The sequence below is a fragment of the Pristiophorus japonicus genome, chromosome 17, assembly GCF_044704955.1.
Source record: "Pristiophorus japonicus isolate sPriJap1 chromosome 17, sPriJap1.hap1, whole genome shotgun sequence".
NCBI classification, from domain to species: domain Eukaryota; kingdom Metazoa; phylum Chordata; class Chondrichthyes; family Pristiophoridae; genus Pristiophorus; species Pristiophorus japonicus.
Window position 1 is genome coordinate 131,285,568 of NC_091993.1, and position 26,672 is coordinate 131,312,239.

The following is a 26,672-nucleotide window of genomic DNA, read 5'->3' on the forward strand; positions in this document are numbered from 1 at the left end:
CAATTGGGCCCCGACACCCACTGACCCCAAACTGACCCCGACACCCACTGACCCCAACACCCACTGACCCAAAACTGACCCCGACACCCACTGACCCAAACTGACCCCGACACCCACTGACCCAAACTGACCCCGACACCCACTGACCCCAACACCCACTGACCCAAAACTGACCCCGACACCCACTGACCCAAACTGACCCCGACACCCACTGACCCCAACACCCACTGACCCCAAACTGACCCCGACACCCACTGACCCCAACACCCACTGACCCAAAACTGACCCCGACACCCACTGACCCAAAACTGACCCCGACACCCACTGACCCAAAACTGACCCCGACACCCACTGACCCAAAACTGACCCCGACACCCACTGACCCAAAACTGACCCCGACACCCACTGACCCCAACACCCACTGACCCAAAACTGACCCCGACACCCACTGACCCAAAACTGACCCCGACACCCACTGACCCCAAACTGACCCCGACACCCACTGACCCCAACACCCACTGACCCAAAACTGACCCCGACACCCACTGACCCAAAACTGACCCCGACACCCACTGACCCCAAACTGACCATGAACCCACTAACCCCAACCTGACCCCAAACTGACCCCGACACCCACTGACCCAAAACTGACCCGGAACTAACCCCAAACTGACCCCGACATCCTCTGACCCAAAAGTGACCCGAAACTGAGCATAAAGAGCGGGAGCGAGAGTGCAGGGAGAGGAAGCCAGAGACCGGGGGGGAGAGGAGGAGCAGGGGGAGGGGAGGGGCAGGAGGAGTGGGGAGTGGGGGGAGGGGGAGGGGGGAGGGGAAGGGAGGAGCGAGGGAGGGGGAGGGGAGGGGAGGGGAGAGACGGGTGAGCGGGGGCAAGGGGAGTGGGGGGAGGGGAGGGGGAGGGGAAGGGAGGAGCGAGGGAGGGGGAGGGGAGGGGAGGGCAGGGGGAGGGATGGGTGAGCGGGGGCAAGGGAGGGGGAGGGGGAGTGGGAGGGGGGAGGGGAAGGGAGGAGCGAGGGAGGGGGAGGGGAGTGACGGGTGAGCGGGGGCAAGGGAGGGGGGAGGGGAAGGGAGGAGCGAGGGAGGGGAGGAGAGAGACGAGTGAGCGGGGGCAAGGGAGGGGGGAGGGGGAGGGGAGGGGAGAGACGGGTGAGCGGGGGCAAGGGAGGGGAGAGGGGGAGTGGGGGGAGGGGAGGGGGAGCGGGGGCAAGGGAGGGGGGAGGGGGAGGGGAGGGGGAGGGGGAGAGGGGAGGGGAAGGGAGGAGCGAGGGAGGGGGAGGGGGAGTGAGAATGAGATGCTGAGGCTCCAATTCAAAAAGAACAAAAAAAATCAAAGCAGGTAGGTGATTGGTTGATGAGTATTACAGATTATATTTGCTCTCTAAGTTAGCGAAGGGAGTTAAATTAAGAGCAGAAAAACTGTAATTTGCTGGTACATATTAAATTAATAACTTTAAACAGATAAAATAATTAAACAATAAAAATAAAATATTGATTGAATAAAAGCTTTAACTAAGTAATTAATAAATAAAACACGGTTAGAGATGGCCGGGCAGGCTGTGTATGGTAACTGCAGTATGTGGGAGTTGGCAGAGAGCATCGCGATCCCGAGTGACCACATCTTCAGTAAGTGTCTCTAGCTCAAGGAACTTGGGCTCAGAGTTGTTGTGCTGGAGTCCGAGCTGCAGACAGTGTGATACATCAGGGAGGGGGAGGGTAACCTGGACACTTTGCTCCAGGAGGCAGTCACACCCTTAAGGTACAATCGTACTTTAGAGTTAATCAGTGGTGAGGGACAGGAGGGTGTGACTGCGAGTCAGGAAGGTTTGGGGACCCAGGGTGCAGTGATGGAGGTGCCTCAGCCCCTGACCCTGTCCAACAGGTACGAGGTACTCGCTGTCTGTATGGGTGAGGAAAAGGACTGCAGGGAGGGTGGGCAAACTGACACGGCATCGTTGTACAGGGGGCCATCCAAGTGGGGGGGAGAAGGAAGGAATGTGGTTGTGGCAGGGGCCAGTATAGTCAGGGGCATAGATACTGTTCTCTGCAACCACGACAGGAAGTTCCGGAGATTGTGTTGCCTGCCCTGTGTCAGGATTAAAGACATCTCCTCGATGCTGGAGCAGAACTTGGAGTGGGAGGGGGAGGATCCAGTTGTCGTAGGGACCAATGACATAGGTAGAACTAAGAATGATTTTCTGCTGAGGGAGTTTGAGGAGCTCGGGTCTAAATTAATATGCAGAACCTCAAGGGAAATAATCTCTGCATTATTACCTGAGCCAGGCATAAATTGGCATAGGGTCAAGCAGCTCAGAGATTGGTGTGGGAGGTGAGGGGTTCAATTCATGGGGCACTGGCACCAGTACTGGGGAAAGAGGGAGTTGTTCCGTCAGGACGGGCTCCACTTAAACTGGGCTGGGACTAGTGTGCTGGCGAATCGAATAACTAAGGCTGTAGACAGGGCTGTAACCTAAATATGGGGGTGGGGGGGAAGGGGTTAGGGGAGGGAAGTTTAGATACCTAAAGAGAAAGGTCAAGGCAATCGAGCAGTGTAGCGATTTGGGTAAAAACAAGCAGAGCATAACAGGAAGGGAATAGCAAAGGATGACATAAGGACAGTGGAGAGAAAGGATCTTGGCTCGGAGGATCAGGAAGTAGAATTAGTGTGAGTGGAGATAAGAATTAACAAGGGGCAGAAAACACTGGTGGGAGTAGTATATCTGCCCCCTAACAGTAGCTATACCGTTGGACAGAATATTAATCAAGAAATATCAGGAGCTTGTAACAAAGGTAATGCAATAATCGCGGGGGACTTTAATCTTCATATAGGCTGGACAAATCAAACTGGCAAAGGTCGTCTGGAGGACGATTTCATGGAATGCATTCGGGACAGTTTCCTAGAACAACGTAGATTTTGTTTTGTGTAATGAGACAGGGTTAATTAGCAATCTCATAGTAAGGGACCCTCTGGGGTAAAGTGATCATAATACGATAGAATTTCACATTATGTTTGAGTGTGACTTGCCTAAGTCTGAAACTAGAGTCTTAAACTTAAATAAAGCCAATTACATTGGTACGAAGGGCGAGTTGTCTAAAGTAGGTTGAAAAAATAGATGGAGAGGTATGGCAGTAGATAAGCAATGACTAGCATTTAAAGAAATATTTCGTAATTCTCAACAAAAATATATTCCATTGAGAAACAAAAACTCTATGGGTAAAATGATCTATCCGTGGCTAACTAAAGAAGTTAAGGATAGCATTAGATTCAAAGTAGACATTTATAATGCTGTTAAGAATAGCAGTAAGCCTGAGGATATGGGGAGTTTCAGAAACCAGCAAAGGATGACCAAAAAACTGATTAAAAGGGAAAAAATAGACTGAGAGAAAACTAGCAAGAAATATAAAAACAGATTGTAAGAGCTTCAACAAGTATGTAAAAAGGAAAAGTAGCAAAAGTAAACTGAGAGGCTGAGACAGGAGAAATTATTCTGGGGAATAAGGAAATTAAACAAATATTTTGTATCTGTCTTCACAGTAGAAGATGCAAAAGGCTTACCTAAAATGTTGGGGAACCAAGGGTCTAATGAGGGCGAGGAACTTAATGTAATCAATATAATTAGAGAGGAAGTACTGGAGAAACTAATGGGACTAAAAGCTGACAAATCCCCTGGACCTGACGGCCTACATCCTGGGGGTCTAAAAGAGGTGGCTGCAGAGATAGTGGATGCATTGGTTTTGATTTTTCAAAATATCCCTAGATTCTAGAACGGTCCCAGCGGATTGGAAGGTAGCAAATGTAACCCTGCTATTCAAGAAAAGAGGGAGAGAGAAAACAGGGAACTACAGGCCAGTTAGCCTGACATCAGTCATTGGGAATATGCTGGAATCCATTGTTAAGAAAGTGGTATCAGGGCACTTAGATAATCATAACATGATTAGGCAGGGTTAACATGGTTTTATGAAAGGGAAATCATGTTAAACAAATTTATTAGAGATTTTTGAGCATGTAACTAGCAGGGTAGATAAAGGAAACCAGTAGATGCAGTATATTTAGATTTCCAAAAGGCATTCAATAAGGTTCCACATAAAAGGTTATTACACAAAATAAGGGCTCATGGGATTGGAGGTAATGTATTCGCGTGGATCGAGGATTGGTTAATGGACAGAGAGTTGGGATAAACGGGTCTTTTCCAGGTTGGCAGGCTGTAACAAGTGGGGTGCCACAGGGATCAGTGCTGGGGCCTCAGCTATTTACAATCTATATTAATGACCTAGATGAAGGAATTGAGTGTAATGTTTCCAAGTTTGCTGATGATACAAAGTTAGGTGGGACAGTAAGCTGTGAGGAGAACACACAGTGTCTGCAAAGGGATACAGATAGACTGAGTGAGTGGGCAGTAAGGTGGCAGGTGGAGTATAATGTGGGGAAATGTGAGGTTATTTACTTTTATAGGAAAAATAGAAAAATAGAATATCTTTTAAACGGTGAGAAACTTTTAAATGTTGGTGTTCAGAGAGATTTGGGTGTCCCTTGTGCAAGACACACAGAGAGCTAGCATGCAGGTACAGCAAGCAATAATGAAGGCAAATGGCATGTTATCCTTTATTGCAAGGAGGCTGGAGTATAAGAGTAAGGAAGTCTTGCTACAATTGTACAGGGCCTTGGTGAGACCACACCTGGAGTACTGGGCACAGTTTTGGTCTCCTTATCTAAGGAAGGATATACTTGCATTGGAGGCGATGCAATGGAAGCTCACCAGTTGATTCCTGGGATGAGAGGGTTGTCTTATGATGAGGATTGTGTAGAATGGGCCTATACTCTCTGGAGTTTAGAAGAATAAGAGGTGATCTCATTGAAGCATACAAGATTCTGAGGGGGATTGACAGGGTAGATGCTGAGAGGATGTTTCCCCCGGGCTGGGGAGTTTAGAACCAGGGGTCACAGTCTCAGGATAAGGGCTCGGTCATTGAGGACTGAGATGAGGAGGAATTTCTTCACTCAGAGGGTGGTGAATCTTTGGAATTCTCTGCCCCAGAGGGCTGTGGATGCTGAATCTCTGAATATATTCAAGGCTGAGATCGCTAGATTTTTTGAGTCTAGGGGAATAAAGGGATATGGAGATCGAGCGGGAAAGTGGAGTTGAGTTCGATGATCAGCCGTGGTCTTATTGAATGGCGGAGCAGGCTCGAGGGGCTGTATGGCCTACTCCTGCTCCTAAGTCCTATGTTCTTATGACCCCGACAGCTCGCTGACCCTGACACGGGCTGACCCCTACACTGACCCCGACACCCTCTGACCCCGACAACCCCTGACCCCTGCCCAGAGGTCGGTGGTCCCCCCCAGAGGTCACTCACCTGACCCTTGCCCTTTTTTTAGCCACACATTGAGCTGATCATCAGAAAGCCGACCAGCCTCACTGTGACTCACGTCTCCCGTCTGTCGAAAATAATCACTTCTAATGCCAGCTCCTGTTCAAGCTCCGCACATTTAACCATTGTTTCCCCAGGGTAAAGAATCGTGGCATGAGAAATATTCTTTTGCTTCTTACCTCCTCCATAATCCAGGCGTTGTATCCCGGGGGAGTGATGCCCATCTGAATAATACTGGCCACCATCAGGATCGCCATGGCCAGGGGTGAGATATACTTCCAGGTGTAATAGTAATATCGGTTTGGAGTGAAGCCCAGCATTTCTGTCAACTCCTGCATGAATCTGGAAAAGGGCAGAAAGCTGTTACCTGGCACACCACCCTCTCAATATTCGCTGCCTGGGGATCTCTCCTTCACTGTCGACACACGCAACAATGCAGCAGCTTATAACTGAGAATTTAACAACATTCCCTCAACAACAGCTAAATGTTGCATCAATGTTGGAATGAAGTAACTGCTTAGATTCAGCCTGTTTACACCCTGGAGGTTAGGGCTGTATGTAAATTTAGACGGTTGTGACGAATGATCGAGGTGTTTACGATGATTAAAGGAGTTGATGGGGGAGACAGAGGGAAGCTGTTTCCTCTGGTGGGGGGAGCCCAGAACAAGGGGCATTACCTGAAACTTAGAGCCCGGCCGTTGAGGGGTGATGTCAGGGAGCACTTCTTCACACAAAGGGTGTGGGAATCTGGAACTCTCTCCCCCCCCAAGGCTGCGGATACGGGGGGTCAGTTGGAATTTACAGGGCCGATATTTGTTGGGTAGCGGGGCATATGGAACAAAGGCAGGTAAATGGAGCTGATACACAGATCAGGTGGGTCAGGCTTGAGAGGCCGAATGGCCTCCTCCTGTTCCTATCTAAAATTACTTTCAATAATAATATATCCAACTGTTTATCATTTGGTTAGAGCAACAAGAAAATCACTGATTATACAAAGGCAACTTCAGTGGGGAATTAGACAAGGCAGTGATTTGTTGTCACTGTAAGATTGAACCACAGCAGGCTAGAACCAAGGAACAATAGCATACAGCGAATCCCACTGCCCCACTCTCTCCCCACAGCCCTGTATCAATCCCAAACTAATCCCACTGTCCCACTCTCTCTCCCCATAGCCCTGTATAAATGCCAAACGAATCCCACTGCCCCGTGCTCTCCCCAGAGGCCTGTATCAATCCCAAACTATTCCCACTGCCCTGCTCTCTCCCCATAGCCCTGTATCAATTCCAAAATTAATCCCACTGCCCCGCTCGTTCCCCATAGCCCTGTATCAAATCCCAAAATAATCCCACTGCCCAGCTCTCTCCCCATAGCCCTGTATCAATTCCCAAACTAATCCCACTGCCCCGCTCTCTCCCCACAGCCCTGTATCAATCCCAAACTAATCCCACTGCCCCGCTCTCTCCCCATAGCCCTGTATCAATCCCAAACTAATCCCACTGCCCACTCTCCCCATGGCCCTGCTTCAATCCCAAACTAGTCCCACTGTCCCGCTCTCTCCCTATGGCCCTGTATCAATCCCAAACTAAACCCACTGCCCCACTCTCCGCATGGCCCTGTATCAATCCCAAACTAATCCCACTGTCCCGCTCTCTCCCCATAGCCCTGTATCAATCCCAAACGAGTCCCACTGCCCCGCTCTCTACCCATAGCCCTCGATCAATCCCAAACTAATCCCATTGCCTCGCTCTCACCCCATAGCCCTGTATCAATCCCCAAATTAACCCCACTGCCCCACTCTCCCCATGGCCCTGTTTCAATCCCAAACTAATCCCACTGCCCCGCTCTCTCCCCATAGCCCTGTATCAATCCCAAACTAATTCCACTGCCTCGCTCTCTCCCCATAGCCCTGTATCAATCCCCAAATTAACCCCACTGCCCCACTCTCCCCATGGCCCTGTTTCAATCCCAAACTAATTCCACTGCCCCGCTCTCTCCCCATAGCCCTGTATCAATCCCAAACTAATCCCACTGCCCCGCTCTCCCCCATAGCCCTGTATCAATCCCAAACTAATCCCATTGCCCCGCTCTCTCCCCATAGCCCTGTGTCAATCCCAAACTAATCCCACTGCCCCGCTCTCTCCCTATAGCCCTGTATCAATCCCAAACTAATCCCACTGCCCCGCTATCTCCCCATAGCCCTGTATCAATCCCAAACTAATCCCACTGCCCCGCTCTCTCCCCATAGCCCTGTATCAATCCCAAACTAATCCCACTGCCCCGCTCTCTCCCCATAGCCCTGTATCAATCCCAAACTAATCCCACTGCCTCGCTCTCTCCCCATAGCCCTGTATCAATCGGCAAACTAATCCCACTGCGCAACTCTCCCCATGGCCCTGTATCAATCCCAAACTAATCCCTCTGCCCCGCTCTCTCCCCATAGCCCTGTATCAATCCCAAACTAATCCCACTGCCCCGGTCTCTCCCCATAGCCCTGTATAAATTCCAAACGAGTCCCACTGCCCCGCTCTCTCCCCATAGCCCTGTATCAATCCCAAACTAATCCCACTGCCCCGCACTCTCCCCATAGCCCTGTATCAATCCCAAACGAGTCCCACTGCCCCGCTCTCTCCCCATAGCCCTGTATCAATCCCAAACTAATCCCACTGCCCCGCTCTCTCCCCATAGCCCCGTATCAATCCCAAACTAATCCCACTGCTCCGGTCTCTCCTCATAGCCCTGTATCAATCCCAAACTAATCCCACTGCCCCGCTCTCCCCCATAGCCCTGTATCAATCCCAAACTAATCCCATTGCCCCGCTCTCTCCCCATAGCCCTGTGTCAATCCCAAACTAATCCCACTGCCCCGCTCTCTCCCCATAGCCCTGTATCAATCCCAAACTAATCCCACTGCCCCGCTCTCTCCCCATAGCCCTGTATCAATCCCAAACTAATCCCACTGCCTCGCTCTCTCCCCATAGCCCTGTATCAATCGGCAAACTAATCCCACTGCCCAACTCTCCCCATGGCCCTGTATCAATCCCAAACTAATCCCTCTGCCCCGCTCTCTCCCCATAGCCCTGTATCAATCGCCAAATTAACCCCACTGCCCCATCTCCCCATGGCCCTGTTTCAATCGCAAACTGATCCCACTGCCTCGCTCTCTCCCGATAGCCCTGTATTAATCCCCAAACTAATCCCACTGCCCCGCGCTCTCCCCATAGCCCTGTATCAATCCCAAACTAATCCCACTGCCCCGCTCTCTCCCCATCGCCCTGTATCAATCCCAAACTAATCCCACTGCCCCGCTCTCCCCCATAGCCCTGTATCAATCCCAAACTAGTCCCACTGCCCCGCTCTCTCCCCATAGCCCTATATCAATCTCAAACTAATCCCACTGCCCCGCTCTCTCCCCATAGCCCTGTATCAATCTCAAACTAATCCCACTGCCTCGCTCTCTCCCCATAGCCCTGTATCAATCCCCAAATTAACCCCACTGTCCCGCTCTCTCCCTATAGCCCTGTATCAATCCCCAAACTAATCCCACTGCCCCGCTCTCTCCCCATAGCCCTGTATCAATCCCAAACTAATCCCACTGCCTCGCTCTCTCCCCATAGCCCTGAATCAAACCCCAAATTAATCCCACTGCCCCACTCTCCCGATGGCCCTGTTTCAATCCCAAACTAATCCCACTGCCCCACTTTGACCCATAGCCCTGTATCAATCCCAAACTAATTCCATTGCCCCGCTCTCTCCCCATAGCCCTGTATCAATCCCAAACTAATCCCACTGCCCCGCTCTCCCCCAGAGCCCTGTATCAATCCCAAACTAATCCCACTGCCCCACTCTCCCCATAGCCCTGTATCAATCCCAAACTAATCCCACTGCCCCACTCTCCTCATGGCCTTGTTTCAATCCCAAACTAATCCCATTACCCCACTCTCCCCATAGCCCTGTATCAATCCCAAACTAAACCCACTGCCCCACTCTCCCCATAGCCCTGTATCAATCCCAAACTATTCCCACTGCCCCGCTCTCACCCGATAGCCCTGTATCAATCCCAAACTAATCCCACTGACCCGATCTCTCCCTAAAGCCATGTATCAATCCCAAACTTATCCCACTGCCCCGCTCCCTCCCTATAGCCCTGTATCAATCCCCAAACTAATCCCACTGTCCCACTCTCTCTCCCCATAACCCTGTATAAATCCCAAACGAATCCCACTGCCCCGCGCTCTCCCCATAGGCCTGTATCAATCCCAAACTATTCCCACTGCCCTGCTCTCTCCCAATAGCCCTGTATCAATTCCCAAATTAATCCCACTGCCCCGCTCGCTCCCCATAGCCCTGTATCAAATCCCAAAATAATCCCACTGCCCAGCTCTCTCCCCATAGCCCTGTATCAATTCCCAAACTAATCCCACTGCCCCGCTCTCTCCCCACAGCCCTGTATCAATCCCAAACTAATCCCACAGCCCCGCTCTCTCCCCATAGCCCTGTATCAATCCCAAACTAATCCCACTGCCCTGCTCCCTCCTTATAGCCCTGTATCAATCCCAAACTAAACCCACTGCCTCGCTCTCTCCCCATAGCCCTGTATCAATCCCAAACTAAACCCACTGCCCACTCTCCCCTTGGCCCTGCTTCAATCCAAAACTAGTCCCACTGTCCCGCTCTCTCCCTATGGCCCTGTATCAATCCCAAACTAAACCCACTGCCCCACTCTCCGCATGGCCCTGTATCAATCCCAAACTAATCCCACTGTCCCGCTCTCTCCCCATAGCTCTGTAACAATCCCAAACGAGTCCCACTGCCCCGCTCTCTACCCATAGCCCTCGATCAATCCCAAACTAATCCCACTGCCTCGCTCTCACCCCATAGCCCTGTATCAATCCCCAAATTAACCCCACTGCCCCACTCTCCCCATGGCCCTGTTTCAATCCCAAACTAATCCCACTGCACCGCTCTCTCCCCATAGCCCTGTATCAATCCCAAACTAATCCCACTGCCTCGCTCTCTCCCCATAGCCCTGTATCAATCCCCAAATTAACCCCACTGCCCCACTCTCCACATGGCCCTGTTTCAATCCCAAACTAATCCCACTGCCCCGCTCTCTCCCCATAGCCCTGTCTCAATCCCAAACTAATCCCACTGCCCCGCTCTCCCCCATAGCCCTGTATCAATCCCAAACTAATCCCATTGCCCCGCTCTCTCCCCATAGCCCTGTGTCAATCCCAAACTAATCCCACTGCCCCGCTCTCTCCCTATAGCCCTGTATCAATCCCAAACTAATCCCACTGCCCTGCTATCTCCCCATAGCCCTGTATCAATCCCAAACTAATCCCACTGCCCCGCTCTCTCCCCATAGCCCTGTATCAATCCCAAACTAATCCCACTGCCCCACTCTCTCCCCATAGCTCTGTATCAATCGGCAAACTAATCCCACTGCCCAACTCTCCCCATGGCCCTGTATCAATCCCAAACTAATCCCACTGCCCGGCTCTCTCCCTATAGCCCTGTATCAATCCCAAACTAATCCCACTGCCCCGGTCTCTCCCCATAGCCCTGTATAAATTCGAAACGAGTCCCACTGCCCCGCGCTCTCCCCATAGCCCTGTATCAATCCCAAACTAATCCCACTGCCTCGCTCTCTCCCCATAGCCCTGTATCAATCGCCAAATTAACCCCACTGCCCCATCTCCCCATGGCCTGTTTCAATCGCAAACTAATCCCACTGCCCCGCGCTCTCCCCATAGCCCTGTATCAATCCCAAACTAGTCCCACTGCCCCGCTCTCTCCCCATAGCCCTGTATCAATCTCAAACTAATCCCACTGCCCCGCTCTCTCCCCATAGCACTGTATCAATCCCAAACTAATCCCACTGCCCCGCTCTCTCCCCATAGCCCTGTATCAATCCCAAACTAATCCCACTGCCCCGCTCTCTCCCCATAGCCCTGTATCAATCGGCAAACTAATCCCACTGCCCAACTCTCCCCATGGCCCTGTATCAATCCCAAACTAATCCCACTGCCCCGCTCTCTCCCCATAGCCCTGTGTCAATCCCAAACTAATCCCACTGCCCCGCTCTCTCCCTATAGCCCTGTATCAATCCCAAACTAATCCCACTGCCCCGCTATCTCCCCATAGCCCTGTATCAATCCCAAACTAATCCCACTGCCCCGCTCTCTCCCCATAGCCCTGTATCAATCCCAAACTAATCCCACTGCCCCGCTCTCTCCCCATAGCCCTGTATCAATCCCAAACTAATCCCACTGCCTCGCTCTCTCCCCATAGCCCTGTATCAATCGGCAAACTAATCCCACTGCGCAACTCTCCCCATGGCCCTGTATCAATCCCAAACTAATCCCTCTGCCCCGCTCTCTCCCCATAGCCCTGTATCAATCCCAAACTAATCCCACTGCCCCGGTCTCTCCCCATAGCCCTGTATAAATTCCAAACGAGTCCCACTGCCCCGCTCTCTCCCCATAGCCCTGTATCAATCCCAAACTAATCCCACTGCCCCGCACTCTCCCCATAGCCCTGTATCAATCCCAAACGAGTCCCACTGCCCCGCTCTCTCCCCATAGCCCTGTATCAATCCCAAACTAATCCCACTGCCCCGCTCTCTCCCCATAGCCCCGTATCAATCCCAAACTAATCCCACTGCTCCGGTCTCTCCTCATAGCCCTGTATCAATCCCAAACTAATCCCACTGCCCCGCTCTCCCCCATAGCCCTGTATCAATCCCAAACTAATCCCATTGCCCCGCTCTCTCCCCATAGCCCTGTGTCAATCCCAAACTAATCCCACTGCCCCGCTCTCTCCCCATAGCCCTGTATCAATCCCAAACTAATCCCACTGCCCCGCTCTCTCCCCATAGCCCTGTATCAATCCCAAACTAATCCCACTGCCTCGCTCTCTCCCCATAGCCCTGTATCAATCGGCAAACTAATCCCACTGCCCAACTCTCCCCATGGCCCTGTATCAATCCCAAACTAATCCCTCTGCCCCGCTCTCTCCCCATAGCCCTGTATCAATCGCCAAATTAACCCCACTGCCCCATCTCCCCATGGCCCTGTTTCAATCGCAAACTGATCCCACTGCCTCGCTCTCTCCCGATAGCCCTGTATTAATCCCCAAACTAATCCCACTGCCCCGCGCTCTCCCCATAGCCCTGTATCAATCCCAAACTAATCCCACTGCCCCGCTCTCTCCCCATCGCCCTGTATCAATCCCAAACTAATCCCACTGCCCCGCTCTCCCCCATAGCCCTGTATCAATCCCAAACTAGTCCCACTGCCCCGCTCTCTCCCCATAGCCCTATATCAATCTCAAACTAATCCCACTGCCCCGCTCTCTCCCCATAGCCCTGTATCAATCTCAAACTAATCCCACTGCCTCGCTCTCTCCCCATAGCCCTGTATCAATCCCCAAATTAACCCCACTGTCCCGCTCTCTCCCTATAGCCCTGTATCAATCCCCAAACTAATCCCACTGCCCCGCTCTCTCCCCATAGCCCTGTATCAATCCCAAACTAATCCCACTGCCTCGCTCTCTCCCCATAGCCCTGAATCAAACCCCAAATTAATCCCACTGCCCCACTCTCCCGATGGCCCTGTTTCAATCCCAAACTAATCCCACTGCCCCACTTTGACCCATAGCCCTGTATCAATCCCAAACTAATTCCATTGCCCCGCTCTCTCCCCATAGCCCTGTATCAATCCCAAACTAATCCCACTGCCCCGCTCTCCCCCAGAGCCCTGTATCAATCCCAAACTAATCCCACTGCCCCACTCTCCCCATAGCCCTGTATCAATCCCAAACTAATCCCACTGCCCCACTCTCCTCATGGCCTTGTTTCAATCCCAAACTAATCCCATTACCCCACTCTCCCCATAGCCCTGTATCAATCCCAAACTAAACCCACTGCCCCACTCTCCCCATAGCCCTGTATCAATCCCAAACTATTCCCACTGCCCCGCTCTCACCCGATAGCCCTGTATCAATCCCAAACTAATCCCACTGACCCGATCTCTCCCTAAAGCCATGTATCAATCCCAAACTTATCCCACTGCCCCGCTCCCTCCCTATAGCCCTGTATCAATCCCCAAACTAATCCCACTGTCCCACTCTCTCTCCCCATAACCCTGTATAAATCCCAAACGAATCCCACTGCCCCGCGCTCTCCCCATAGGCCTGTATCAATCCCAAACTATTCCCACTGCCCTGCTCTCTCCCAATAGCCCTGTATCAATTCCCAAATTAATCCCACTGCCCCGCTCGCTCCCCATAGCCCTGTATCAAATCCCAAAATAATCCCACTGCCCAGCTCTCTCCCCATAGCCCTGTATCAATTCCCAAACTAATCCCACTGCCCCGCTCTCTCCCCACAGCCCTGTATCAATCCCAAACTAATCCCACAGCCCCGCTCTCTCCCCATAGCCCTGTATCAATCCCAAACTAATCCCACTGCCCTGCTCCCTCCTTATAGCCCTGTATCAATCCCAAACTAAACCCACTGCCTCGCTCTCTCCCCATAGCCCTGTATCAATCCCAAACTAAACCCACTGCCCACTCTCCCCTTGGCCCTGCTTCAATCCAAAACTAATCCCACTGCCCCGCTCTCCCCCAGAGCCCTGTATCAATCCCAAACTAATCCCACTGCCCCACTCTCCCCATAGCCCTGTATCAATCCCAAACTAATCCCACTGCCCCACTCTCCTCATGGCCTTGTTTCAATCCCAAACTAATCCCATTACCCCACTCTCCCCATAGCCCTGTATCAATCCCAAACTAAACCCACTGCCCCACTCTCCCCATAGCCCTGTATCAATCCCAAACTATTCCCACTGCCCCGCTCTCACCCGATAGCCCTGTATCAATCCCAAACTAATCCCACTGACCCGATCTCTCCCTAAAGCCATGTATCAATCCCAAACTTATCCCACTGCCCCGCTCCCTCCCTATAGCCCTGTATCAATCCCCAAACTAATCCCACTGTCCCACTCTCTCTCCCCATAACCCTGTATAAATCCCAAACGAATCCCACTGCCCCGCGCTCTCCCCATAGGCCTGTATCAATCCCAAACTATTCCCACTGCCCTGCTCTCTCCCAATAGCCCTGTATCAATTCCCAAATTAATCCCACTGCCCCGCTCGCTCCCCATAGCCCTGTATCAAATCCCAAAATAATCCCACTGCCCAGCTCTCTCCCCATAGCCCTGTATCAATTCCCAAACTAATCCCACTGCCCCGCTCTCTCCCCACAGCCCTGTATCAATCCCAAACTAATCCCACAGCCCCGCTCTCTCCCCATAGCCCTGTATCAATCCCAAACTAATCCCACTGCCCTGCTCCCTCCTTATAGCCCTGTATCAATCCCAAACTAAACCCACTGCCTCGCTCTCTCCCCATAGCCCTGTATCAATCCCAAACTAAACCCACTGCCCACTCTCCCCTTGGCCCTGCTTCAATCCAAAACTAGTCCCACTGTCCCGCTCTCTCCCTATGGCCCTGTATCAATCCCAAACTAAACCCACTGCCCCACTCTCCGCATGGCCCTGTATCAATCCCAAACTAATCCCACTGTCCCGCTCTCTCCCCATAGCTCTGTAACAATCCCAAACGAGTCCCACTGCCCCGCTCTCTACCCATAGCCCTCGATCAATCCCAAACTAATCCCACTGCCTCGCTCTCACCCCATAGCCCTGTATCAATCCCCAAATTAACCCCACTGCCCCACTCTCCCCATGGCCCTGTTTCAATCCCAAACTAATCCCACTGCACCGCTCTCTCCCCATAGCCCTGTATCAATCCCAAACTAATCCCACTGCCTCGCTCTCTCCCCATAGCCCTGAATCAAACCCCAAATTAATCCCACTGCCCCACTCTCCCGATGGCCCTGTTTCAATCCCAAACTAATCCCACTGCCCCACTTTGACCCATAGCCCTGTATCAATCCCAAACTAATTCCATTGCCCCGCTCTCTCCCCATAGCCCTGTATCAATCCCAAACTAATCCCACTGCCCCGCTCTCCCCCAGAGCCCTGTATCAATCCCCAAACTAACCCCACTGCCCCACTCTCCACATGGCCCTGTTTCAATCCCAAACTAATCCCACTGCCCCGCTCTCTCCCCATAGCCCTGTCTCAATCCCAAACTAATCCCACTGCCCCGCTCTCCCCCATAGCCCTGTATCAATCCCAAACTAATCCCATTGCCCCGCTCTCTCCCCATAGCCCTGTGTCAATCCCAAACTAATCCCACTGCCCCGCTCTCTCCCTATAGCCCTGTATCAATCCCAAACTAATCCCACTGCCCTGCTATCTCCCCATAGCCCTGTATCAATCCCAAACTAATCCCACTGCCCCGCTCTCTCCCCATAGCCCTGTATCAATCCCAAACTAATCCCACTGCCCCGCTCTCTCCCCATAGCTCTGTATCAATCGGCAAACTAATCCCACTGCCCAACTCTCCCCATGGCCCTGTATCAATCCCAAACTAATCCCACTGCCCGGCTCTCTCCCTATAGCCCTGTATCAATCCCAAACTAATCCCACTGCCCCGGTCTCTCCCCATAGCCCTGTATAAATTCGAAACGAGTCCCACTGCCCCGCGCTCTCCCCATAGCCCTGTATCAATCCCAAACTAATCCCACTGCCTCGCTCTCTCCCCATAGCCCTGTATCAATCGCCAAATTAACCCCACTGCCCCATCTCCCCATGGCCTGTTTCAATCGCAAACTAATCCCACTGCCCCGCGCTCTCCCCATAGCCCTGTATCAATCCCAAACTAGTCCCACTGCCCCGCTCTCTCCCCATAGCCCTGTATCAATCTCAAACTAATCCCACTGCCCCGCTCTCTCCCCATAGCACTGTATCAATCCCAAACTAATCCCACTGCCCCGCTCTCTCCCCATAGCCCTGTATCAATCCCAAACTAATCCCACTGCCCCGCTCTCTCCCCATAGCCCTGTATCAATCGGCAAACTAATCCCACTGCCCAACTCTCCCCATGGCCCTGTATCAATCCCAAACTAATCCCACTGCCCCGCTCTCTCCCTATAGCCCTGTATCAATCCCAAACTAGTCCCACTGCCCCGCTCTCTCCCCATAGACCTGTATCAATCTCAAACTAATCCCACTGCCCCGCTCTCACCCTATAGCACTGTATCAATCCCAAACTAATCCCACTGCCCCACTCTCCCCATGGCCCTGTTTCAATCCCAAACTAATCCCACTGCCCCACTCTGACCCATAGCCCTGTATCAATCCCAAACTAATTCCATTGCCCCGCTCTCTCCCCATAGCCCTGTATCAATCCCAAACTAATCCCACTGCCCCGCTCTCCCCCAGAGCCCTGTATCAATCCCAAACTAATCCCACTGCCCCACTCTCCCCATAGCCCTGTATCAATCCCAAACTAATCCCACTGCCCCACTCTCCTCATGGCCCTGTTTCAATCCCAAACTAATCCCATTACCCCACTCTCCCCATAGCCCTGTATCAATCCCAAACTAAACCCACTGCCCCACTCTCCCCATAGCCCTGTATCAATCCCAAACTATTCCCACTGCCCCGCTCTCACCCTATAGCCCTGTATCAATCCCAAACTAATCCCACTGACCCGATCTCTCCCTAAAGCCATGTATCAATCCCAAACTTATCCCACTGCCCCGCTCCCTCCCTATAGCCCTGTATCAATCCCCAAACTAATCCCACTGTCCCACTCTCTCTCCCCATAACCCTGTATAAATCCCAAACGAATCCCACTGCCCCGCGCTCTCCCCATAGGCCTGTATCAATCCCAAACTATTCCCACTGCCCTGCTCTCTCCCAATAGCCCTGTATCAATTCCCAAATTAATCCCACTGCCCCGCTCGCTCCCCATAGCCCTGTATCAAATCCCAAAATAATCCCACTGCCCAGCTCTCTCCCCATAGCCCTGTATCAATCCCAAACTAATCCCACTGCCCCACTCTCCTCATGGCCCTGTTTCAATCCCAAACTAATCCCATTGCCCCACTCTCCCCATAGCCCTGTATCAATCCCAAATAAAACCCACTGCCCCACTCTCCCCATAGCCCTGTATCAATCCCAAACTATTCCCACTGCCCCGCTCTCACCCTATAGCCCTGTATCAATCCCAAACTAATCCCACTGACCCGATCTCTCCCTAAAGCCATGTATCAATCCCAAACTTATCCCACTGCCCCGCTCCCTCCCTATAGCCCTGTATCAATCCCCAAACTAATCCCACTGTCCCACTCTCTCTCCCCATAACCCTGTATAAATCCCAAACGAATCCCACTGCTCCGCGCTCTCCCCATAGGCCTGTATCAATCCCAAACTATTCCCACTGCCCTGCTCTCTCCCAATAGCCCTGTATCAATTCCCAAATTAATCCCACTGCCCCGCTCGCTCCCCATAGCCCTGTATCAAATCCCAAAATAATCCCACTGCCCAGCTCTCTCCCCATATCCCTGTATCAATTCCCAAACTAATCCCACTGCCCCGCTCTCTCCCCACAGCCCTGTATCAATCCCAAACTGATCCCACAGCCCCGCTCTCTCCCCATAGTCCTGTATCAATCCCAAACTAATCCCACTGCCCTGCTCCCTCCTTATAGCCCTGTATCAATCCCAAACTAAACCCACTGCCTCGCTCTCTCCCCATAGCCCTGTATCAATCCCAAACTAAACCCACTGCCCACTCTCCCCTTGGCCCTGCTTCAATCCAAAACTAGTCCCACTGTCCCGCTCTCTCCCTATGGCCCTGTATCAATCCCAAACTAAACCCACTGCCCCACTCTCCGCATGGCCCTGTATCAATCCCAAACTAATCCCACTGTCCCGCTCTCTCCCCATAGCTCTGTAACAATCCCAAACGAGTCCCACTGCCCCGCTCTCTACCCATAGCCCTCGATCAATCCCAAACTAATCCCACTGCCTCGCTCTCACCCCATAGCCCTGTATCAATCCCCAAATTAACCCCACTGCCCCACTCTCCCCATGGCCCTGTTTCAATCCCAAACTAATCCCACTGCACCGCTCTCTCCCCATAGCCCTGTATCAATCCCAAACTAATCCCACTGCCTCGCTCTCTCCCCATAGCCCTGTATCAATCCCCAAATTAACCCCACTGCCCCACTCTCCACATGGCCCTGTTTCAATCCCAAACTAATCCCACTGCCCCGCTCTCTCCCCATAGCCCTGTCTCAATCCCAAACTAATCCCACTGCCCCGCTCTCCCCCATAGCCCTGTATCAATCCCAAACTAATCCCATTGCCCCGCTCTCTCCCCATAGCCCTGTGTCAATCCCAAACTAATCCCACTGCCCCGCTCTCTCCCTATAGCCCTGTATCAATCCCAAACTAATCCCACTGCCCTGCTATCTCCCCATAGCCCTGTATCAATCCCAAACTAATCCCACTGCCCCGCTCTCTCCCCATAGCCCTGTATCAATCCCAAACTAATCCCACTGCCCCGCTCTCTCCCCATAGCCCTGTATCAATCGGCAAACTAATCCCACTGCCCAACTCTCCCCATGGCCCTGTATCAATCCCAAACTAATCCCACTGCCCCGCTCTCTCCCTATAGCCCTGTATCAATCCCAAACTAATCCCACTGCCCCGGTCTCTCCCCATAGCCCTGTATAAATTCGAAACGAGTCCCACTGCCCCGCTCTCTCCCCATAGCCCTGTATCAATCCCAAACTAATCCCACTGCCTCGCTCTCTCCCCATAGCCCTGTATCAATCGCCAAATTAACCCCACTGCCCCATCTCCCCATGGCCCTGTTTCAATCGCAAACTAATCCCACTGCCCCGCGCTCTCCCCATAGCCCTGTATCAATCCCAAACTAGTCCCACTGCCCAGCTCTCTCCCCATAGCCCTGTATCAATCTCAAACTAATCCCACTGCCCCGCTCTCTCCCCATAGCCCTGTATCAATCCCAAACTAATCCCACTGCCTCGCTCTCTCCCCATAGCCCTGTATCAATCCCCAAATTAACCCCACTGCCCCACTCTCCCCATGGCCCTGTATCAATCCCAAACTAATCGCACTGCCCTGCTCTCTCCCCATAGCCCTGTATCAATCCCAAACTAATCTCACTGCCCCGCTGTCGCCCTATAGACCTGTATCAATACCAAACTAAACCTACTGCCCTGCTCCCTCTCCATAGCCCTGTATCAATCCCAAACTATTCCCACTGCCCTGCTCTCACCCTATAGCGCTGGATCAATCCCAAACTATTCCCACTGCTCCGCTCTCAACCGACAGCCCTGTATCAATCCCAAACTATTCCCACTGCCCCGCTCTCACCCTATAGCGCTGTATCAATCCCAAACTATTCCCACTGCCCCGCTCTCAACCGACAGCTCTGTATCAATCCCAAACTAATCCCACTGACCCGCTCCATCCCTATAGCCATGTATCAATCCCAAACTTATCCCACTGTCCCGCTCTCTCCCTATAGCCCTGTATCAATCCCCAAACTAATCCCACTGCCCCGCTCTCTCCCCATAGCCATGGATCAATCCCAAACTATTTCCACTGTCCCGCTCTCTCCCCATAGCCCTGTATCAATCCCAAACTAATCCCACTGCCTCGCTCTCTCCCCATAGCCCTGAATCAATCCCCAAACTAATCCCACTGCCCCACTCTCCCCATGGCCCTGTTTCAATCCCAAACTAATCCCACTGCCCCACTCTGGCCCATAGCCCTGTATCAATCCCAAACTAATTCCATTGCCCCGCTCTCTCCCCATAGCCCTGTATCAATCCCAAACTAATCCCACTGCCCCGCTCTCCCCCAGAGCCCTGTATCAATCCCAAACTAATCCCACTGCCCCACTCTCCTCATGGCCCTGTTTCAATACCAAACTAATCCCATTGCCCCACTCTCCCCATAGCCCTGTATCAATCCCAAACTAAACCCACTGCCCCACTCTCCCCATAGCCCTGTATCAATCCCAAACTATTCCCACTGCCCCGCTCTCACCCTATAGCCCTGTATCAATCCCAAACTAATCCCACTGACCCGATCTCTCCCTAAAGCCATGTATCAATCCCAAGCTTATCCCACTGCCCCGCTCCCTCCCTATAGCCCTGTATCAATCCCCAAACTAATCCCACTGCCCCACTCTCTCCCCATAGCCCTGGATCAATCCCAAACTAATCCCACTGCCCCACTCTCTCCCCATAGCCCTGTATCAATCCCAAACAAATCCCACTCCCCGCTCTCTCCCTATAGCCCTGTATCAATCCCAAACTAAACCTACTGCCCTGCTCCCTCCCCATAGCCCTGTATCAATCCCAAACTATTCCCACTGCCCTGCTCTCAGCCTATAGCGCTGTATCAATCCCAAACTATTCCCACTGCCCCGCTCTCACCCTATATCCTGTATCAATCCCAAACTAATCCCACTGACCCGCTCTCTCCCCATCGCCCTGTATCAATCCCAAACTAATCCCACTGCCCCGCTCTCCCCCATAGCCCTGTATCAATCCCAAACTAGTCCCACTGCCCCGCTCTCTCCCCATAGCCCTGTATCAATCTCAAACTAATCCCACTGCCCCGCTCTCTCCCCATAGCCCTGTATCAATCTCAAACTAATCCCACTGCCTCGCTCTCTCCCCATAGCCCTGTATCAATCCCCAAATTAACCCCACTGCCCCACTCTCCCCAAGGCCCTGTATCAATCCCAAACTAATCGCACTGCCCCGCTCTCTCCCCATAGCTCTGTATCAATCCCAAACTTATCGCACTGCCCTGCTCTCTCCCCATAGCGCTGTATCAATCCCAAACTAATCTCACTGCCCCGCTGTCGCCCTATAGCCCTGTATCAATACCAAACTAATTCCACTGCCCTGCTCTCTCCCCATAGCCCTGTAACAATCCCAAACTAATCCCACTGCCCCGCTCTCTCCCTGTAGCCCTGTATCAATCCCAAACTAAACCTACTGCCCTGCTCCCTCTCCATAGCCCTGTATCAATCCCAAACTATTCCCACTGCCCCGCTCTCACCCTATAGCGCTGTATCAATCCCAAACTATTCCCACTGCCCCGCTCTCAACCGACAGCCCTGTATCAATCCCAAACTAATCCCACTGACCCGCTCCATCCCTATAGCCATGTATCAATCCCAAACTTATCCCACTGTCCCGCTCTCTCCCTATAGCCCTGTATCAATCCCCAAACTAATCCCACTGCCCCGCTCTCTCCCCATAGCCATGGATCAATCCCAAACTATTTCCACTGTCCCGCTCTCTCCCCATAGCCCTGTATCAATCCCAAACTAATCCCACTGCCTCGCTCTCTCCCCATAGCCCTGAATCAAACCCCAAACTAATCCCACTACCCCACTCTCCCCATGGCCCTGTTTCAATCCCAAACTAATCCCACTGCCCCACTCTGACCCATAGCCCTGTATCAATCCCAAACTAATTCCATTGCCCCGCTCTCTCCCCATAGCCCTGTATCAATCCCAAACTAATCCCACTGCCCCGCTCTCCCCCAGAGCCCTGTATCAATCCCAAACTAATCCCACTGCCCCACTCTCCCCATAGCCCTGTATCAATCCCAAACTAATCCCACTGCCCCACTCTCCTCATGGCCCTGTTTCAATCCCAAACTAATCCCATTGCCCCACTCTCCCCATAGCCCTGTATCAATCCCAAACTAAACCCACTGCCCCACTCTCCCCATAGTCCTGTATCGATCCCAAACTATTCCCACTGCCCCGCTCTCACCCTATAGCCCTGTATCAATCCCCAAACTAATCCCACTGTCCCACTCTCTCTCCCCATAGCCCTGTATAAATCCCAAACGAATCCCACTGCCCCGCGCTCTCCCCATAGGCCTGTATCAATCCCAAACTATTCCCACTGCCCTGCTCTCTCCCAATAGCCCTGTATCAATACCCAAATTAATCCCACTGCCCCGCTCGCTCCCCATAGCCCTGTATCAAATCCCAAAATAATCCCACTGCCCAGCTCTCTCACCATAGCCCTGTATCAATTCCCAAACTAATCCCACTGCCCCGCTCTCACCCCACAGCCCTGTATCAATCCCAAACTAATCCCACTGCCCCGCTCTCTCCCCATAGCTCTGTATCAATCCCAAACTAAACCCACTGCCTCGCTCTCTCGCCATAGCCCTGTATCAATCCCAAACTAAACCCACTGCCCACTCTCCCCATGGCCCTGCTTCAATCCCAAACTAGTCCCACTGTCCCGCTCTCTCCCTATGGCCCTGTATCAATCCCAAACTAAACCCACTGCCCCACTCTCCGCATGGCCCTGTATCAATCCCAAACTAATCCCACTGTCCCGCTCTCTCCCCATAGCTCTGTATCAATCCCAAACGAGTCCCACTGCCCCGCTCTCTACCCATAGCCCTCGATCAATCCCAAACTAATCCCACTGCCTCGCTCTCACCCCATAGCCCTGTATCAATCCCCAAATTAACCCCACTGCCACACTCTCCCCATGGCCCTGTTTCAATCCCAAACTAATCCCACTGCACCGCTCTCTCCCCATAGCCCTGTATCAATCCCAAACTAATCCCACTGCCTCGCTCTCTCCCCATAGCCCTGTATCAATCCCCAAATTAACCCCACTGCCCCACTCTCCCCATGGCCCTGTTTCAATCCCAAACTAATCCCACTGCCCCGCTCTCTCCCCATAGCCCTGTCTCAATCCCAAACTAATCCCACTGCCCCGCTCTCCCCCATAGCCCTGTATCAATCCCAAACTAATCCCATTGCCCCGCTCTCTCCCCATAGCCCTGTGTCAATCTCAAACTAATCCCACTGCCCCGCTCTCTCCCTATAGCCCTGTATCAATCCCAAACTAATCCCACTGCCCTGCTATCTCCCCATAGCCCTGTATCAATCCCAAACTAATCCCACTGCCCCGCTCTCTCCCCATAGCCCTGTATCAATCCCAAACTAATCCCACTGCCCCGCTCTCTCCCCATAGCCCTGTATCAATCCCAAACTAATCCCACTGCCCCGCTCTCTCCCTATAGCCCTGTATCAATCCCAAACTATTCCCACTGCCCCGGTCTCTCCCCATAGCCCTGTATAAATTCCAAACGAGTCCCACTGCCCCGCTCTCTCCCCATAGCCCTGTAACAATCCCAAACTATTCCCACTGCCCCGCTCTCAACCGACAGCCCTGTATCAATCCCAAACTAATCCCACTGACCCGCTCCATCCCTATAGCCATGTATCAATCCCAAACTTATCCCACTGTCCCGCTCTCTCCCTATAGCCCTGTATCAATCCCCAAACTAATCCCACTGCCCCGCTCTCTCCCCATAGCCATGGATCAATCCCAAACTATTTCCACTGTCCCGCTCTCTCCCCATAGCCCTGTATCAATCCCAAACTAATCCCACTGCCTCGCTCTCTCCCCATAGCCCTGAATCAATCCCCAAACTAATCCCACTGCCCCACTCTCCCCATAGCCCTGTATCAATCCCAAACTAATTCCATTGCCCCGCTCTCTCCCCATAGCCCTGTATCAATCCCAAACTAATCCCACTGCCCCGCTCTCCCCCAGAGCCCTGTATCAATCCCAAACTAATTCCACTGCCCCACTCTCCCCATAGCCCTGTATCAATCCCAAACTAATCCCACTGCCCCACTCTCCTCATGGCCCTGTTTCAATCCCAAACTAATCCCATTGCCCCACTCTCCCCATAGCCCTGTATCAATCCCAAACTAAACCCACTGCCCCACTCTCCCCATAGCCCTGTATCAATCCCAAACTATTCCCACTGCCCCGCTCTCACCCTATAGCCCTGTATCAATCCCAAACTAATCCCACTGACCCGATCTCTCCCTAAAGCCATGTATCAATCCCAAGCTTATCCCACTGCCCCACTCCCTCCCTATAGCCCTGTATCAATCCCCAAACTAATCCCACTGCCCCACTCTCTCCCCATAGCCTTGGATCAATCCCAAACTAATCCCACTGCCCCACTCTCTCCCCATAGCCCTGTATCAATCCCAAACAAATCCCACTCCCCGCTCTCTCCCCAGAGCCCTGTATCAATCCCAAACTAATCCCACTGCCCCACTCTCCCCATAGCTCTGTATCAATCCCAAACTAAACCCACTGCCCCACTCTCCCCATAGCCCTGTATCAATCCCAAACTATTCCCACTGCCCCGCTCTCACCCTATAGCCCTGTATCAATCCCAAACTAATCCCACTGACCCGCTCTCTCCCCATCGCACTGTATCAATCCCAAACTAATCGCACTGCCCCGCTCTCTCCCCATAGCTCTGTATCAATCCCAAACTTATCGCACTGCCCCGCTCTCTCCCCATAGCCATGGATCAATCCCAAACTATTTCCACTGTCCCGCTCTCTCCCCATAGCCCTGTATCAATCCCAAACTAATCCCACTGCCTCGCTCTCTCCCCATAGCCCTGAATCAATCCCCAAACTAATCCCACTGCCCCACTCTCCCCATGGCCCTGTTTCAATCCCAAACTAATCCCACTGCCCCACTCTGGCCCATAGCCCTGTATCAATCCCAAACTAATTCCATTGCCCCGCTCTCTCCCCATAGCCCTGTATCAATCCCAAACTAATCCCACTGCCCCGCTCTCCCCCAGAGCCCTGTATCAATCCCAAACTAATTCCACTGCCCCACTCTCCCCATAGCCCTGTATCAATCCCAAACTAATCCCACTGCCCCACTCGCCTCATGGCCCTGTTTCAATCCCAAACTAATCCCATTGCCCCACTCTCCCCATAGCCCTGTATCAATCCCAAACTAAACCCACTGCCCCACTCTCCCCATAGCCCTGTATCAATCCCAAACTATTCCCACTGCCCCGCTCTCACCCTATAGCCCTGTATCAATCCCAAACTAATCCCACTGACCCGATCTCTCCCTAAAGCCATGTATCAATCCCAAGCTTATCCCACTGCCCCGCTCCCTCCCTATAGCCCTGTATCAATCCCCAAACTAATCCCACTGCCCCACTCTCTCCCCATAGCCCTGGATCAATCCCAAACTAATCCCACTGCCCCACTCTCTCCCCATAGCCCTGTATCAATCCCAAACAAATCCCACTCCCCGCTCTCTCCCTATAGCCCTGTATCAATCCCAAACTAAACCTACTGCCCTGCTCCCTCCCCATAGCCCTGTATCAATCCCAAACTATTCCTACTGCCCTGATCTCAGCCTATAGCGCTGTATCAATCCCAAACTATTCCCACTGCCCCGCTCTCACCCTATATCCTGTATCAATCCCAAACTAATCCCACTGACCCGCTCTCTCCCCATTGCCCTGTATCAATCCCAAACTTGTCCCACTGCCCCGCTCTCTCCCTATAGCCCTGTATCAATCCCAAACTTGTCCCACTGCCCCGCTCTCTCCCCATAGCCCTGTATCAATCCGCAAACTAATCCCACTGCCCCGCTCTCTCCCCATAGCCATGGATCAATCCCAAACTAATCCCACTGCCCCGCTCTCTCCCCATTGCCTTGTATCAATCCCAAACTAATCCAACTGCCCCACTCTCCCCCATAGCCCTGTATCAAACCCAAACTAATCCCACTGCCCCGCTCTCTCCCCATAGCCCTGTATCAATCCCAAACTAATCCCACTGCCCCGCTCTCTTCCTATAGCCCTGTATCAATCCCAAACTAATCCCACTGCCCCGCTCTCTTCCTATAGCCCTGAATCAATCCCCAAACTAATCCCACTGCCCCACTCTCCCCATGGCCATGTTTCAATCCCAAACTAATCCAACTGCCCCGCTCTCTCCCCATCGCCCTGTATCAATCCCAAACTAATCCCACTGCCCCGCTCTCTCCCCATAGCCCTGTATCAATCCCAAACTAATCCCACTGCCTCGCTCTCTCCCCATAGCCCTGTATCAATCCCCAAACTAATCCCACTGCCCCGCCCTCTCCCCATAGCACTGTATTAATCCCAAACTAATCCCACTGCCCCACTCACCCCCAGAGCCCTGTATCAAATCCAAAGTAATCCCACTGTCCCGCTCTCTCCCCAGAGCCCTGTATCAATCCCAAACTAATCCCACTGCCCCACTCTCCCCATAGCTCTGTATCAATCCCAAACTAAACCCACTGCCCCACTCTCCCCATAGCCCTGTATCAATCCCAAACTATTCCCACTGCCCCGCTCTCACCCTATAGCCCTGTATCAATCCCAAATTTATCCCACTGCCCCACTCTCTCCCCATAGCCCTGGATCAATCCCAAACTAAGCCCACTGCCCCGCTCTCTCCCCATAGCCCTGT

The 26,672-nt window shown here is 52.6% G+C and overlaps 1 protein-coding gene across 2 annotated transcripts in view; it reads right to left on the reverse strand.

Moving 5' to 3' along the window:
* The window catches only part of slc6a17 (solute carrier family 6 member 17), a 78,637-nt gene that overhangs the window by 410 nt on the left and 51,555 nt on the right, over positions 1 to 26,672 (reverse strand). For both annotated transcript variants that reach the window (XM_070859509.1, XM_070859508.1), the window contains exon 10: positions 5,565 to 5,727. In XM_070859509.1, coding sequence (XP_070715610.1) covers positions 5,565 to 5,727 — 163 coding nt within the window. The remainder of the gene's footprint in view (positions 1 to 5,564; positions 5,728 to 26,672) is intronic.